The sequence below is a fragment of the Onychostruthus taczanowskii genome, unplaced genomic scaffold (genome assembly GCF_017590055.1).
Source record: "Onychostruthus taczanowskii isolate IOZ18803 unplaced genomic scaffold, ASM1759005v1 scaffold344, whole genome shotgun sequence".
NCBI classification, from domain to species: Eukaryota; Metazoa; Chordata; class Aves; order Passeriformes; family Passeridae; genus Onychostruthus; species Onychostruthus taczanowskii.
In genome coordinates this window covers 1290-16518 of record NW_024500839.1, presented here as the reverse complement: position 1 = coordinate 16518, position 15229 = coordinate 1290, and the positions used below count along the sequence as shown (strand labels likewise).

The following is a 15229-nucleotide window of genomic DNA, read 5'->3' as shown; positions in this document are numbered from 1 at the left end:
AGGTCTGTGGGGGGGTTGGGGTTCCTGGAGGTGGTCCTGGGAGAGATTTGGGGGTTCCAGGGGGTCCCAGGACCACCTTGAACCGGGGGCTGAGGGTTTTGGGGAGAGGGGGCACAACAGGGGTTCCCAACCCCCGTTTTTGTGGGGTTCTCTCATCGTGCCCCTCCCCAAAAAGCTTCAAGGGCCCCCTGAAGTGGCTCCTGTTCCACCGGCCTGTGCCCCCTGATCCAGGACCGCTCCAGTGAGTCTAGGGGGAATTTGTGGGGATTTTGGGGCATTCTGGGGGGGAGTTTGAGAGGGTTTTGAGGGGGCTTTTTTGTGCTTTGGGGGATTTTGTTGGGAGTTTAGGAGGAATTATTTGGTTTCTGGAGAGAATTATTGGGTTTTGGGGGCTTATGGGATTTTGGGGGGTTTTGTAGATTTGGGGGGTTTTGGATTTTGGAGGATTTAATTTGGGTTTTGGGGGGGTTTATTGAAATTTTTGGGAGTTTTTTTTTAATTTTGGTGGGTTTCGCTGGAATTTTGAGGGATTCTCTGGGGTTTTGGGGGGTTTTATTTGGATTTTTAGAGGGTTTTGTTTTTAGTGGAACTTTGGGGGGCTTTTGGACGTCTGGGGGGGCTTTGGTGTTGTCCCCAGGTGCAGGGAAGGGCTGAGAGGCACCAAAATCTCCTTAAAACCCCCAAGAGTCCCCATAAAACTTGCAAAATCCCATTAGAACACTCTAGAATTTCGATAAAAGCCCACAAAATCTCCTGAAATCCTAACAAACCGCTCAAAATCCCATTTAAACCCCACAAATCCCCCAAAAAGTCCCCAAAACCACAATAAGTCCCACAAAATCCCCCCAAGACCCAAAGAAATCCTGGCAACACCCAAAAAAACCCCCACAAAACCCCACCAAAATCCCGCCCCCAAAAAATTGCAAAAAAACCCCAAACCCTCAAAGAATCTCACTAAATGCCCCCAAATTCCAATAAAATGCCCCCAAAATCCTTAAAAATTCCAGTAAAACCATGAAAACTTCCAGAGAATCTAGCAAAATCACAGTAAATCCCACCAAAATTTAAAGAAAACTTAAAAAATTTCAATAAACCCCCAAACATCCCCAGAAAACAACCCCCCAAAGCACCAATAAAACCAAAATCTAAACCCCTCGAAATTCTGCAGCTTCCCCAAAACCCTATAATGCTCTTCAAAAAACCCAATAATTTCCCCTAAACCCCCTGACAAAATTTCCCAAAGCCCAAAAAAGCTCGGATGTCCCCAAAACCCCTCTCAAAAGCCCTGGCCCCTTCCATTCTCAGCTCAGTCCTGTCCAGGGATGCGGCTACACGCAGAGGACCCCGAGCGATCCCGGTTCTGATCCTGGTGCCAATCTCGGTCTCAGCTTCACTCCCGGCCCATTTGGGTGATTTTAGGACAAACTGGGCATGTTTGGGGTGGGTTTCAGATCCTTTGGAGTGACTTCAAGTCTTTTAGTGTGGATTCTGGGTCCCTTTGGCTGACTTTAGGCCCTTGTGGGTGAATCTTAATCCTGCATGGCTGATTTTAGGTCGCTTGTTTTGGTGGTTTTGGGCCCATTTGGTTAAATTTTTGGCTTCTTTTGTTAATTTTAGTTTTAACCAAGTCTTTTTAGGGTGATTTTGTGTTCTCTTCTGTGGGCTTCAGGCATGTTTGGGTGATTTTAGTTCCCTGTGGGTGATTTTGGTAAAAACTACGCAGATTTTAGGGTGGATTTTGTCACATTTGGGTAATTTTAGGCAAAATGAGATACTTTCAGGGTGGACTTTAAGCCCATTCGGGAAATTTAGGGTGATTTTAGGCCATTTTGTGTGGGTCGCAAACCATTTTGGGCAATTTTAGGCCCCTTTGTTTAGATTTTAGACCCCTTTGGATAATTGTAATCACATTTGGCTGATTTTAGGCCAAACCTGGTGGGTTCCTGCAGCATATGAGGCCCTTTAGGGTGATTTTAGGCCAAATTGGGCCCTTTTAGGACCGCATGACCCCTTTCCCCTCGCAGTTCAGAGTTCAGGAAAGGGGGAGGAGGAGGAGGGAGGGAGGAAGAGGCGGAGCGGCAGCAGGAAGCAGCAGAGGAAGAGACTAGGGGGAAATCGCATGGTCCTGGCGGTTCCTGAACTCACCACAGCCCTGGGAGCATCACCGGTGCCTGGGGAGGGGGAACTCAGCCCAAATATGCCAGGGGGTCCCTGGGTTTGGGGATTTTTTGGGGGAATGGTTGGAGCTTGCGGGGCTCTAAAGACGAGCTGCAGGTGCCCCTTGGGGGGGTCCCCGGGAGGTGTTTTTGGGCCGTCCTGGTGTGGGTGGCAGCAGAGTCCTGGTGGGGGGACATTGGTTTTGGGGAGCCCCGGGAGAGCTGTGGTTTCCCTGAGTGGGAGCCCAGAGAGAGGAGAGCCCCAGAAGGCCAAAGCGGGGTCCCTGAGAGGGAGAGACTCTTGGGATTCCCGGGACCCTGGCAGGTGGGATGGCTGGGAATGGGGTTCAGGGTTCCTGCTGCTGGAAGTGGCTGCTCCCACTATGAGCCCAGTTGCTCCCCCTGTTTCCCGTTTCCTCAGCACTCCCACTATGAGCCCAGTCCCTCCCAGTCATTCCCTATGATGATGCAATTTGCCCCCAGCAAGGTCCCACTTTCTGCAAGTTGCTCCCACTTTCATCTAGCATGTTCCCAGTTCTCCCAGTTGCCCCTAGCATAGTCCTAGTCCTTCCAGTATGGTCCCAGTCTCTCCCAGTAGGGCCTCAGTCACTCACACTTGCCACCAGCATGACCCCAGGTCTCCCAGAGCATTCCCAGCCACTCCCAGTTTGCTCCCAGGCATTACTTCTATGATGTCAGACACTTCCAGTATATTTCAGGTACACTGAACTTTCTGATAGTTATTACCAGGCACTTCTAGTTACCTCAGTGAACCTCATGGTTTACTTGCCCCTATTTTTATCCCAGTTGCTCCCAGTTCTTCTGAGTGCGTCCCCTGTTGGCTCCCAGCAAGGGCCTGGTAGCTCCCAGTAACCCCCAGTCAGGGTCCAATGACACCTGCTCTAATCCCAGTATAATTGTGGCCACTCCCAGTATGATCCCAGTCACTTGCAGTCTAATTCCAGTGACTCCCAGTCTGATGCCAGTGGCCCCCAGTGTGATCCCAGTTGCTCCCTGTCAGTGCCAGCATGACCCCAGTAGCCTCCAGTGTGATCCCAGTGAATCTCTGTCTCTCCCAGTGTATCCCAGTCACCCCCAGCATGCTCCCAGTCACTCCCACTTCCTCCCAGTTGCTTTCAGCACAATTCCAGTTTCCTACAGCCACTCCTAGTCAATCCCAGTATGATCCAGTCACCCTCAGTATGATCCCAGTTGCCCCCAGCATAGTTCCAGTTGTTCCTAGTTCCTACAAGTATGATCCCAGTTGCTCCTAGAATAGTCCCAATCCCTCTCAGCATGGTCCCTGTCACACCCAGTGTCCTCCAGTGTAGATTCAATCACTTCCAGTTTCCTGTAGAGTAGTCCCAGTCATCCCCAGCATGGTCCCAGCTGTTCCCAGTGTTGTACCAGTTATCCCTAGCATGGTTACAGACACTCCCAGTTGCCCCAGTGAGGCTCTAGTTACTTGAGAATGATCCCAGTCTTTTCCAGTTACTCCCAATTGCCTCTACCATGATTCCAGTTTTTGTTGCCCAAAGTGTGGTCCCAGTTGCTTCCAGTATGATCCCAGTTGTGGTCTCAGTCCCCTCAGCATGGTTCCAGCACCTTCCAGTTGATCCCAGTTGCTCCCAATATGTCCACATTTTCCTCCCAAAATGGGCCCAGTAGCTCTCAGTAACCCCCAGTCAGGTTCCATTCACGCCCATTGTAATACACTCCCAGTTGCCCCAGTGAGGCTCTAGTTACTTGAGAATGATCCCAGTCTTTTCCAGTTACTCCCAATTGCCTCTACCATGATTCCAGTTTTTGTTGCCCAAAGTGTGGTCCCAGTTGCTTCCAGTATGATCCCAGTTGTGGTCTCAGTCCCCTCAGCATGGTTCCAGCACCTTCCAGTTGATCCCAGTTGCTCCCAATATGTCCACATTTTCCTCCCAAAATGGGCCCAGTAGCTCTCAGTAACCCCAGTCAGGTTCCATTCACGCCCATTGTAATCCTAGTGGCTCCCAGGATGATCCCAGCAGGACCCATAATCAGTCACACAGCCAGTATGGTTCCAGTCACTTCCAGTATGATCCCAGTCACTCCTGGTATGATCCCAGTTGCATCCAGTGACTCCTAGATCCTCCCAGTATTATTCCAGTCATGCCCAGAGTGACTCCCCGTAACTCCTAGTGTGGTCCCAGTTGCTCTCAGTGACCTCCAGTATGGTTCCAGTCATGGCAAACACCTTTCCAGTCACTCCCAGTCTGATTCCAGTAGGATCCCAGTCACTCTTAGATACTCTCAGTACTATTGCACTCACTCCCAATATGATCCCAGTAGGACTCTGACATAGGCACACCTCCTGCCATTATCACTCAGCATGGTTCTAGTTGCTCCCCTTTACCCCCACTATGGTTTCAGTCTCTCCCAGTATAACCCAGTTGGTCTCAGCATGTTCCCAGTCACTCCCAGATTCCTAGAGTTGCTTCCAGCCTGATCCCATTTGATCACAGCCACTCGCAGTCACCTCCCAGTTGCTGCAAGTATGATCCACTATGATCCCAGTCTGCCTCAGCATGGGCCCAGCTGCTTCAACTGTGATCCCAGTTGCCCCCAGCATGGTTCCAGTTTGTCCCTGTTTCTCCCAGTGTGATGCCAGTTGTCCCTAGTATAGTCCTAGTGACACTGTGGATGATCCCATTCCCTTCCAGCGTGGTCCCAGTTACTGCCAGTGCAGACCCAGCCACCCCCATTCACTTCCAGTTGCCCAAATTGTCATCCCAGTTCTCCCCAGCATGGTTCCCGTTGTTCCCAGTGTGGTTCCAGTCACCCTATGGTTACAGACACTCCCAGTATACCCCAGTTGCTCTCAGCATGCTTGTAGTAATTCCCAGTCATTCCCAGTTGCCCCAGTAAGTTACCAGTTACCCCAGTATAGCATAGTCCCTGCCAGTGAAGCCACTCCTGGAATCCCCCAGCCTTCTCTGTGTTTCCCCCTCCCGGATCTCCCGAGAGGAGCCTCAAGGGCTGGAAGTCCCCAGCCAGGGTCCCCAGCAAGCCCCAGTGTGGATGTGCAGCCCCCACTTTTCCCAGTTTCCCTCTCCTTTTGCCCAGATTGGGTTCCCCCCGCCCCCAGCGGGTGGGAGCAGCCGAGAGCCCTGCGCTGCCCATGCCGAGCTGTCCCAGCTCCAGCCCCGCTCCTGCTGCGGGCTGAGAGGGCTCCGGGAACGGGGCAGCAAGGGGGTCACTACTGCTGGGGGAGGAGGAGGAGGGATGAAGAAGGAGACCGAGAAGGGATGGAAGTAGGAGAAGGAGATGGGCTTAGGCAGGAGGAGGAGGGATGGAAGAGGAGGAGAGGGAGGAGGAGAAAGAGGAGGAACAGAGGAGGGTCAAGGAAAGGAGAAGGAACCATGAGGTTGAGTGCTCCCTGAATTTGCAGTCCCCCCACCGGTGGGATCATCACCCCTGCCCCCCACCCCATCCTGCAGGTGATAGGGAAGGGGGACCTTGGCCCCGATATTCTGGGGGCTCCGTGGGTTGGGTTTTTTTGAGGGGGATGTTTGGAGAATGAAGAACTGTAAAGCTGAGTGGAAAAGGCCCCTTTTGGGGACATTTTGGGGGTGCCAGTGACAGCTGCCGGCAGAGACAGCCTGGAGGAGCAGAGCCCTGTGTCCCCCAGGAGCCCAAAGTGGGGAGCCCAGAGAGGGGGGAGCGCTGTCATTGGCGGGACCCTCAACAGCCTGGAGAGGGGCAGGGGGGACTCCTTTGAGCTCCTGCAGCCCAGAGCAGAGAATGAGGGGAGAAGGGACCCTGGGACCCGAAAAACTCCTGGCATCCCTAAATGGGGAGACTGAGGAGGGGGAAACTTTTTGGATTCCTGTGATTCACAGCAGCCTGGGGAGGACAGGGACCGAGGAGAAGGGAGACCCACAATATGAGTGTGACACTGAGCAGCTGGGATAGGGAGGAATCCCCAAAGACCAAAGTGGAGAGACCAGAGATGGGGATTTCCTGGGAGAGTTTTCAGGGATGAATCTTGGTATTCTGGAGGATTCCATGGACCCCAGATGCTCGGTGACTTCCAGAGATGAACTTGAGCAGAGAGACCTTCAAACTCGACATGCTCATCCCTTGTTTTCCCCCAGACCAGGATTTCCCATTTCCATCCCTTAGCTGGATGGAGAAGGAGGGTGCAAGGACGAGGAAGATGCCACGGGACACCCAGGCAGGTAAGGAGGAAGCCAGTGCCCCTTTCCCTCTCTCTCCTGCTCCGTCTCCCAGCCCTGCATGGCCCCGGCTGCAGGACAAACTCCACTGCTGACACTGTCCTACCGGGGACGCACTGGGGGGCTCTCCTTGCCCTTCCCTGTGGCACGGAGGCAAATCCCATCCTCTCCTTGCCCTTCTTCCTCCAGACAAGGAGCTGCAGATGGAGGCCTGGGAGGAGAAATCCCCGTGGCAGAATCTTGTGGAAGAGGCCATTTTGTGCAGCTCCACAGCACAGGAATCAAAGGGGAAAGAAAATCCCCGGAGACCCCACACAAGGAGGGGGTGCAAACGCAGATTGCAGAGATCTGAGGAGGAAAGACCCAACCTGGGCCGGGAAGGTGGCCAGAAATCAGGCCAGAGCTTGGACCTTGTGGTCCATGACCAGCTTCATGATGGGGAGAAGCCCCACAAGTGCTTGGAGGGTGGGAAGAGCTTCAGCCGGAGCTCCCACCCGATCCGCCACCAGAGGCTCCACACTGGGGAGCGGCCCTACAAGTGGGGGGAATGTGGGAAGAGCTTCAGCCGGAGCTCCCACCCGATCCGCCACCAGAGGCTCCACACTGGGGAGCGGCCCTACAAGTGGGGGGAATGTGGGAAGAGCTTCAGCCGGAGCTCCCGCACCAACCTGATCCAGCACCGGAACATCCACACTGGGGAAAGGCCCTACAAGTGTAGGGAATGTGGGAAGGGTTTCAGCCAGCGTGCCAACCTGGTCCAGCACCAGAACATCCACACCGGGGAGAGGCCCTATAAGTGTTCAGAGTGTGGGAAGGGGTTTCGGATCAGCTCCCATCTCCTCGTGCACCATCGGATTCACACAGAGGAGAGGCCCTTCCGCTGCCCCGACTGTGGGAAGGGATTCATGTACAACTCTCACCTCATCAACCACCAACGGATTCACTCAGACGAGAGGCCCTTCCGCTGCCCCGACTGCGGGAAGGGCTACAAGCACAATTCCACCCTGATCACGCATCGGCGCATCCACACCGGAGAGAGGCCCTACGAGTGTCCCCAGTGTAGGAAGAGCTTCTCACAGTGCTCAGCCCTGACTGAGCACCGACGGAGGCACCGGTAAGGGAAGCCCTGCGAGTGCCCCGATTTCATGAAGAGCTTCGTGTGCTGCTCCAACTCCATCCCCCACTGGAGGACCCTTGTTGGGAAGAGCCCTGGTGATCCACATTTGCTGTGATCCATGTTGGGAAGGCACCTAGCTGCTTATCCTTTTGTTTTGGCCTTCATTTTCTTCTGATTAATTTTCGTCCCTTAAAAACAGCCAAAACAGGGTTAAAAAGAAAGAAACTGATCAAAGATATCTAAAGTCCCACCATTTCACAGTTGTTTGAGGGGGAATTTAGGATTTGGGGACGTAATCTGGAGGATTTGTGGGTTCTGGGAGGATTTTGGGCAGTGTTCTCCTCTTTGCACTGCAGAAACCAAGAGGGATCAACCTGTCTCCTCAAAATAACTCAATCCCACTGAAAACCATACAGTTGTACCCCAAAAGGGCTCAATCCCAACTCAGAATTGCTTGTTCTCTCCTCAAAAATATCAATCCTATGCCAAACTCACTTGATTCCACAGCCGCCATGGGGAGAAGGGGTTGGAAGGAGATTGGGAGAAGTGAGATCCAAATTTGGAGCAGTGGATCGGGATTGTGTGCAGCTGGGTGGGTGGGATGTATTTGATAGTAAATAGAAACTTCAGAGTTACTAATTTCTGTTCTATTCATTTTCAGTGAGTTGCAATTCTGTTTCCAGAGTGCCACCTTCTCAGCTGATTTTGTTTGTGTCCTCCTTTCTCTCCTGCCTCTCTCTTTTTCTCAGTGCCTCCCTTGAGCCAGGGCAGCTGCCACCAAAGACGCTCCCCTGATTTAATTCCCAGTGCAGGAGCTACAACAATGATTGATGAAGTTATGAAGGCTGGCAGTGAAATGTCACTGTAGCATCTTGCTCTACTTGGCTTTCGGCCCCTTCCTAAGAGCTTTGTCTTGAAGGGCAGGAATACCTTTTCCTCGGTGCGAATGCGATTGTATGGGTTGGAATCGTATGGACTGGGATTGTATAAACTGGGATTGTACAGACTGGGATCATATGGACCAGGATGGCTGCACCAGAACAATGCAAACTAGGCAGTCCCACCCCACCCAGGGATCCCTCCCAGTCCTGCATGGGGGCATAGCCAAAACTCTCCAGAGTGAAGACAGAGGTCCTGTAGTGATCCCGGTGCCAATCCTGTTCCCAGTTTTGGTCTCAGTCTCTGTCCAGGAGCGCTCCCAGTGTCAGTCCCAGTCCCGGTTCTGGTGTCACTACCAGTCTCAGAGCACTCCTGGAGCGCTTCTAGTGCTAATTCCCGTCCCGCTGTTGATCTCAGTCCTGCAGCTGTGCTGGTCTCGGTCTCAGTCTGAGTCCCAGAGCAGTGCCAGTCTCGGTGCCAGTGCCGCTTCTGGTTTCAGTTCTGGTCTCAACCTCTGTCTCTGAGTTGTCCTGGTTCTAGTGCTGGTACCTGTGCTGGTCTTGGTCCTGGAGTGCTCCTTGTGCATTCTCAGTCCCAGCCCCAGAGTGCTGCCAGTCTCGGTGCTGGTTCCAGTGCTGGTCTCGGTGTCAGTCCCGCAGTGCTCTGGCTGGTCTCCATCCTGGTCCCAGTGCCAGAGAAGTCCTGGTGTCAGTGCCGGTCTCAGTTCTGGTGCCGGTTCTGGTCCCAGAGCACTCCCAGTGCCAGTCCTGGTTCTGAAGCACTCCCGGTGGCAGTCCCAGTGTCGGTCTTGGTCTCAGTCTTGGTCCCAGTGCCAGTTCTGGTGCCAGTTTCAGTTTCAGTCTCGGTCCCAATAATGGTGCCTGTCCCAGAGCAGTGCTGGTCTTGGTTCTGGTATCACTTCTGGTGCCAGTCTTGGTCTCAGTCCCTGAGATTTTCAGCTCATTTTGGTGATTTTAGGCCAATCTGGGCAGGTTTAGGGTGGGTTTTAGATCTCTCGGAGTGATTTCAAGCATTTAGTGTGGATTTTAGGTCCCTTTGGATGATTTAAAGCCCATATGCATGGATCTTAAGCCCACATGGGTGATTTTAGCCTTTTCTTGGTGATTGTGGTTTCAGGATTCAAATAGTGTTGTCTTTCCCTACAGCTGTTCCTTCACCTGGATTGGGAGGGCCTTTTGGCCTCTGGACCCACACTTTGGCTCCATTATTAGGACTGCTGGATCCAAATCCTTTATCTCCAGCAACAGTGATCATTGGAGGTGCATCTCCTTTTTTCACAATTGTTTTCAAAACTGCAATATCAATAACTGTGCTAGTCTGTCATGGAGTTGAATAATCACCTTATTCACTATTGTTTAGTGACTTTAATTACTTTAATTCCTCCTTGATAATCTCTATCAACTCCTTCTCCCATGACATGAACACTTTTCAAAGCCAAGCTCCAGCGAGCAGTTATCAAACCAAAGTGTCCTGGAGGAACTGGAGTTCCTATGTCAGTATTGATAACTCTCATTTGCTTTTGATTTATCCTGATTAATTCTAATTCTAATTCAGGTCCAGCCCTGCAGCCTTTGGGCAGACCCTGTCACGGGCCATCACACCCAGAATAATTTCTCAGGAAGTTAAAGCATCACTGTCCATGGTTGTATTTGCAAATTGGGTGCAGCCATGCACACCCAGGGGGTTTCCATTTCCCAGGGGGCCCCTTGTACCCTTGTTAAAGGTATAGAGCACATCTGAGAGATGGACTCTCCATGGGGACAGGTTCCCATCTCCTCCTTTTTTCAGCTGCTCTTTGAACAACGCCTTTAGCCATTCAATCAATCCTGTGGATTGTGGATAGTCTGGTGTATGAAAAACCCAGCAGTCTTAATAATTGTATTTTTCACAGTAACACACAAAGCATTCCACATCACAGTATCAGCAAACCCCATAAAAATAGCCAATTTCATCCCTTCCTCCTTTGTTTATTGTATACAATCTCACAAAGTTTACCACTGACATTCAGGTCCTGGCCAATGCTTTTCTGTAGGATATTTAGTGCTAGATCCTTGAGCAGCCAAAGGTGGTAAATCAGAATTGTCAGCATTATTTCACATTATTATTTTATATATAGATAAAGATACAGATTTAGATAGACATATTGTTAGACAAAAATGTTTATAAATATATATTAAAATTTTGTATTACATTTATGTATATAGTTATTTATTATATTAATATTCTTTCTCTTGAACAAATTAATACAAGCTCAAGAGGAAAAATTTCTGCTGTTGCTCCATGTGAGAGTGTTCCAACAACCATTCCTTCTATTGGTGCTGTTTCCAATGTGCTGTTAACAGAATTCATCCTCATCTTTACCCATCCACAAGTTGTTTTCCTTTCTCCATATGCAATTTTTGGATGCATTTTAATACATCCAGTGGTTCAGCTTCTTTAAACTGACTGCCCCATTGCTCACACGGTGTTCTGACCTCAGTCCACTTCAGAGTTAGCGAACTCCAGGGAAGGGCTTCCCATCGGTGAATTTCAGATGGGACAGATTCCTTAAATTTACATTTAAGAAGTGACATTTTGTTGCCATCTGGCCAGACTGTGCCAATTTTGTTTTACCAGTGGGCAGGGTCAGCACCAAAGACACAAACACGAACTGAAGGAATCAGTGTCATTTACTGTAGTTCAAAGCAGCAAAGAGTCACAGAAGGAGCAGCTCAGCAATGCACCCAACCATCACCACCAAAGATTGCAGCTGTGATTAAGATCCATCACTGTCGTGGTGAGGGTGGTTGCAACAAACCTCTTTGGTTCCCTAATTTCAGGTGGAGAAAATGAGAAAGCAGGTTCGATGGAGTTGCCTGGAAAGAACTTTAATAAAGGGTGAAAAACAGCAAACGTGGAGTAGCTGAGCACAGTATGAGGGGCAGCATCCAGAGACCCAAAACAAAGGGGAAGCAGCAACATATACACTTGGGGTTGGAACATTCTGGAACTATAACTATATAGGGGAAACAAGTAATCAATAGGGAAGCAGAACTTGGACAACATAATAACACCAAGGGCTTATGGGGGAACTCTCAGGCTCGCCCTAAGTTAAATAATTCCCAGGGCTTGAAACTAATGCCCAGTTCTTTTGGGGTAAAATCTGGCTGACTTTGAGTCACAGCTGGGCCAATTCCCACATATCCCCCTTTCTGTTTTCTAACAAAAATGGAACTGAAAGAACTTTGCAAAACTCTATAAAAACATCCAAATAAGCATGGAACAACCAACACCACAATAACAGCAACCAAGTAAACCAGCAGTCCCCTCTTGACTAAAGACATCATCCAACCCTTCAGTCCCCAGGATTAGAAGAGTTTATTCAACCAGTCTTTGTTTTCCACTTGAAGTTTCTTGAACCCTTCCCTCAGCACTTGAATGCTGTTGTGGATTGACTCGCTGTGGCTGGAGAGGTTCATGCAACACATTCCTTCAAAGTCCTCACAGCTGTACTCATGTGCCAAAAGTAGCAAGTCTATTGCTGCCCTGTTCTGCAGGGTGGTGTGTCTGATGGTATCTACGTCTGAGATCAGGCCACTCAATGCAAGGGAGGTAGCATTGGTTTGCTTACTTAGCAGGCACCCAAGATGGTCTAATTGTCCTAATGTTATCGTTCAGGAACACATAATCACAGAATGATTATATGCAGGTGCTTTTGTTGAAGAGCTCTGGGTGTCATGGGTACAAACCCAAATCTGACTCCGACAGGGGTTCAGGATGAACATGCTTTTGTACCCTTATCCTTATATAACTACTTATTAATTATTAAACTTATATTGTTCTATTGTATACATTGATTTCATCCAATCATGGATTTTTGTCATTTCCATCAAACGCTGCCAACATAGTTTCTCATTATTCTTGTAACGATTAAACAATAATTATATCCAATTACCAAAAAATCATTGCATCTAACAATCACATCATTTATCATAGTCATTAAATAATTATACAGGTGCAGCCTAACATTTTCCCAGGGCCTACCAGGCCTGTCCTTCCTTTCTAACTCCCCTGAATATTCCATGGTTTTAGAAACATTTTATCCCTATACTATCACTAAGGCTTTGGCTGCAGCCACCCAAGGCAACAAGATGGAGGCTGCTATTATCTTGTTTTTACTCCAATACATAACACTGTCTTTGCAATCAGATTCAAAGTAGTGCATAGATCTTTTCACTCTGTCTCTCTGGCTATGAATCATTTACATGTTGGGTGCCAGCAAGGTAAGCCTCCCCAAGCTGCAAGGTCTGCCTTTGATGAGTGAAGCAATACTGGGCCATGCTCTGTCCCTGCAAATAAGAAACACACCCTGTGGCAACTGGAGTGGGTAGCTACTGGACCAAGAAATGATAGAAGAGGTGTAATTACACCATTGGCCCTGATTTTTGTAAGTGGGATGGTATGGGGAAATGTCCCTCCTGCTAGTTTCTCTTTCTCTTGTAAATTTGGGTCTTTCACCCTCTTCCTATCTCAGTCAGTAATAAAACTTTACACAGAAGTCCATTTTTACAGAGCCGAGAATTTCTAGCTCCTGGGGTTCAAGTGGTGCACGCGGGATCTTCTGGGTCCAGGTGTTGACAGAGCTGCATTTCCATTTGCTGTCAGGATTGTCACCTCACATACTATGGATGGCATCCTCAGTTATCAGCCACATCCGTAGATAACCCTACTAGGCAGGTGGAAATGGGGTCATCGGGGCTAGCAACGGACAGGCACAGGATATCTTGTTTTATGGCTTTTGCTAGGGTTGCCCATACATTCTGTTTTGTTGGTGGAACTACCCATCCACTCACAAGGAGCCTGGTTGCAAACAGGCTGAGGAAGGTAAGCAAAAGCTTCTTATGGGTCATTTGCAAAAGAGTTGTCTGGTCTGTGTATCAAAGTCATAGTCTGGTGGTTCTTGTCTGGGGGTGGAGTTGGGGTGTTCCTCTGGTGAATCCTCATTCGGTGGCTGTAGATAGGACTTGGTGTTTTTCACTGGAGTCCACCAAGGTCCTCCACTGGTGGAGACAGAAGCATATCCCCTCTTCCAGGTAATTAATGGAAATGACCCCAGAATCTGGGTCATTTCAGGTTCTTTTATCAATACATGTGGCCTTTCTTTTAACTGAGCCGGTGAAGTATTTGAAAAATGTCAAATGACAGAAGGACTGGTTTCCATAAACAAATTATTTAAAACATTAAAGACATACAGTGCCTTGCTTAGTCTCTCTGTAGTGGGCAAGGTCTCTTCTCCCCCTTTCTGGTTATCTAGAAGGCCTTTGAGAGTCATGAGTTCTTTCTACATTAGATTGATGTTGAGGATTTTTTGCAGGTTGAGGAGTTTTTTCAAAACCATGGCCATATTCAGCTGATGCACAATCCAGCCTGCTGGCAACAATGGATAATAGACAATGATGGACATATTCAGAAGTAGTGTATCCTTGAGAAAGATAAAAGGAGAAGAGCCATCAAGACTCAGCAAGTTTGAGAAAGTGAGAAAAATGAAGCAAAGGGTGGGCCAGATGACCACAGTAAAGGGCAGGAAAAATCAGACTATCCAATCAGCATTCTAATTTAGTTGCGTGAACAGCTAGAATTAACCAATGATGTATTAGCTAGAGACACATGAACAGTAGAAACTTATCATAAATATAGCCTTTTTAGGAGTAATAAATTTGGCTCCACTTAATCACATTGATCATGGCATGATGTTCCATTCCTGATCCTCCCCCCAGTTGGGTCTGTCCCAGCCACTGGAATACTCACAAAATCGAAGATTCTTGGCAACTAAAATCTCGGAGGTAGTCCTTGATCCAGGTTGGAAAGCTCCTCTCACATGTGGAACGGAGGGGTTGACTTTCCCGCCCGCCGGGAGCTGCAGCAACCAGAAAGTGTGCGAATTCACCAGCGGTACTTGACGGACCATGAACTCATGAATTCACTTGGCAGGGGCGTCCGTGCAACCTGGAGACAGCTGAGCCGTGCACCAGTGTGCCGCAGTCGCTGGAGGCGATCGGGGCAGGCGCCAGGAGCGGCCGTGCCCTACCTCTGCCGCCGGCCGGCAGGGTCACGGCTAGGCTGCTCGAAACGCGGGCTCGACGTCAAAGCACTGTGATGAAGGAAATAAGGAAGGACCTTGTGCTGGCATCTCCGAGCTGCTTTATTTCTCTCCCGCGCAAGGATGGTGCTGCTTGGAATGGGCAGCACGCACAGGAGCTGTTCTTTCCCGCGGTGGCAGCAGCGCCGGCGTGAGTCAGATGGCGCAGCACTCGCAGGCAGCGGCAGGCGCGGCGCTGACAGTGTCTCTATTCAGGGCGGTGACAGTCTGTCTCTATTCAGGACAGTGACAGTCTGGCTCCTGGCGGCGGTGACAGTCTCTCTCCTCGCGGCAGTGACAGTCTGTCTCTATTCAGGGCGGTGACAGTCTGTCTCTATTCAGGACAGTGACAGTCTGGCTCCTGGCGGCGGTGACAGTCTCTCTCCTCGCGGCAGTGACAGTCTGTCTCTATTCAGGGCGGTGACAGTCTGTCTCTATTCAGGACAGTGACAGTCTGTCTCCTGGCGGCGGTGACAGTCTCTCTCCTGGCGGCGGTGACAGTCTCTCTCCTCGCGGCGGTGTCAGTCTCTCTCCTCTCGGCGGTGACAGTCTCTCTCCTTGCGGCAGTGACAGTCTCTTTCCTTGCGGCGGTGACAGTCTCTCTTCTCGCGGCGGTGGCCGCACGGCACTGACAGCAGCAGTGCTCATGTGAGTGATCCCTCTCTCCCGGCCGGAGCCGCGGCCGCACGGGAGGCGGCAGCGGCGCCGGCGGCGCGGGCAGGAGCTCAGG

General features: G+C 50.2%; 1 protein-coding gene and 1 long non-coding RNA gene across 2 annotated transcripts in view; both read left to right on the top strand.

Annotated features, from left to right (window-relative positions):
- LOC121339400 overlaps positions 1–1589 on the top strand; it is a 2235-nt gene extending 646 nt beyond the window's left edge. Inside the window, exons 2-3 of the long non-coding RNA XR_005953176.1 lie at positions 176–241; positions 1306–1589. This is a non-coding gene — a long non-coding RNA (uncharacterized LOC121339400). The remainder of the gene's footprint in view (positions 1–175; positions 242–1305) is intronic.
- Positions 1590–5411: 3822 nt separating this feature from the next.
- LOC121339401 (zinc finger protein 239-like) lies at positions 5412–14088 on the top strand. The gene is given in 4 exon segments (XM_041411143.1): positions 5412–5440; positions 6284–6320; positions 6322–6367; positions 6554–14088. Coding segments are annotated over 4 exon segments (1041 nt in total). The 3' UTR covers positions 7483–14088.
- Positions 14089–15229: the final 1141 nt, after the last annotated feature.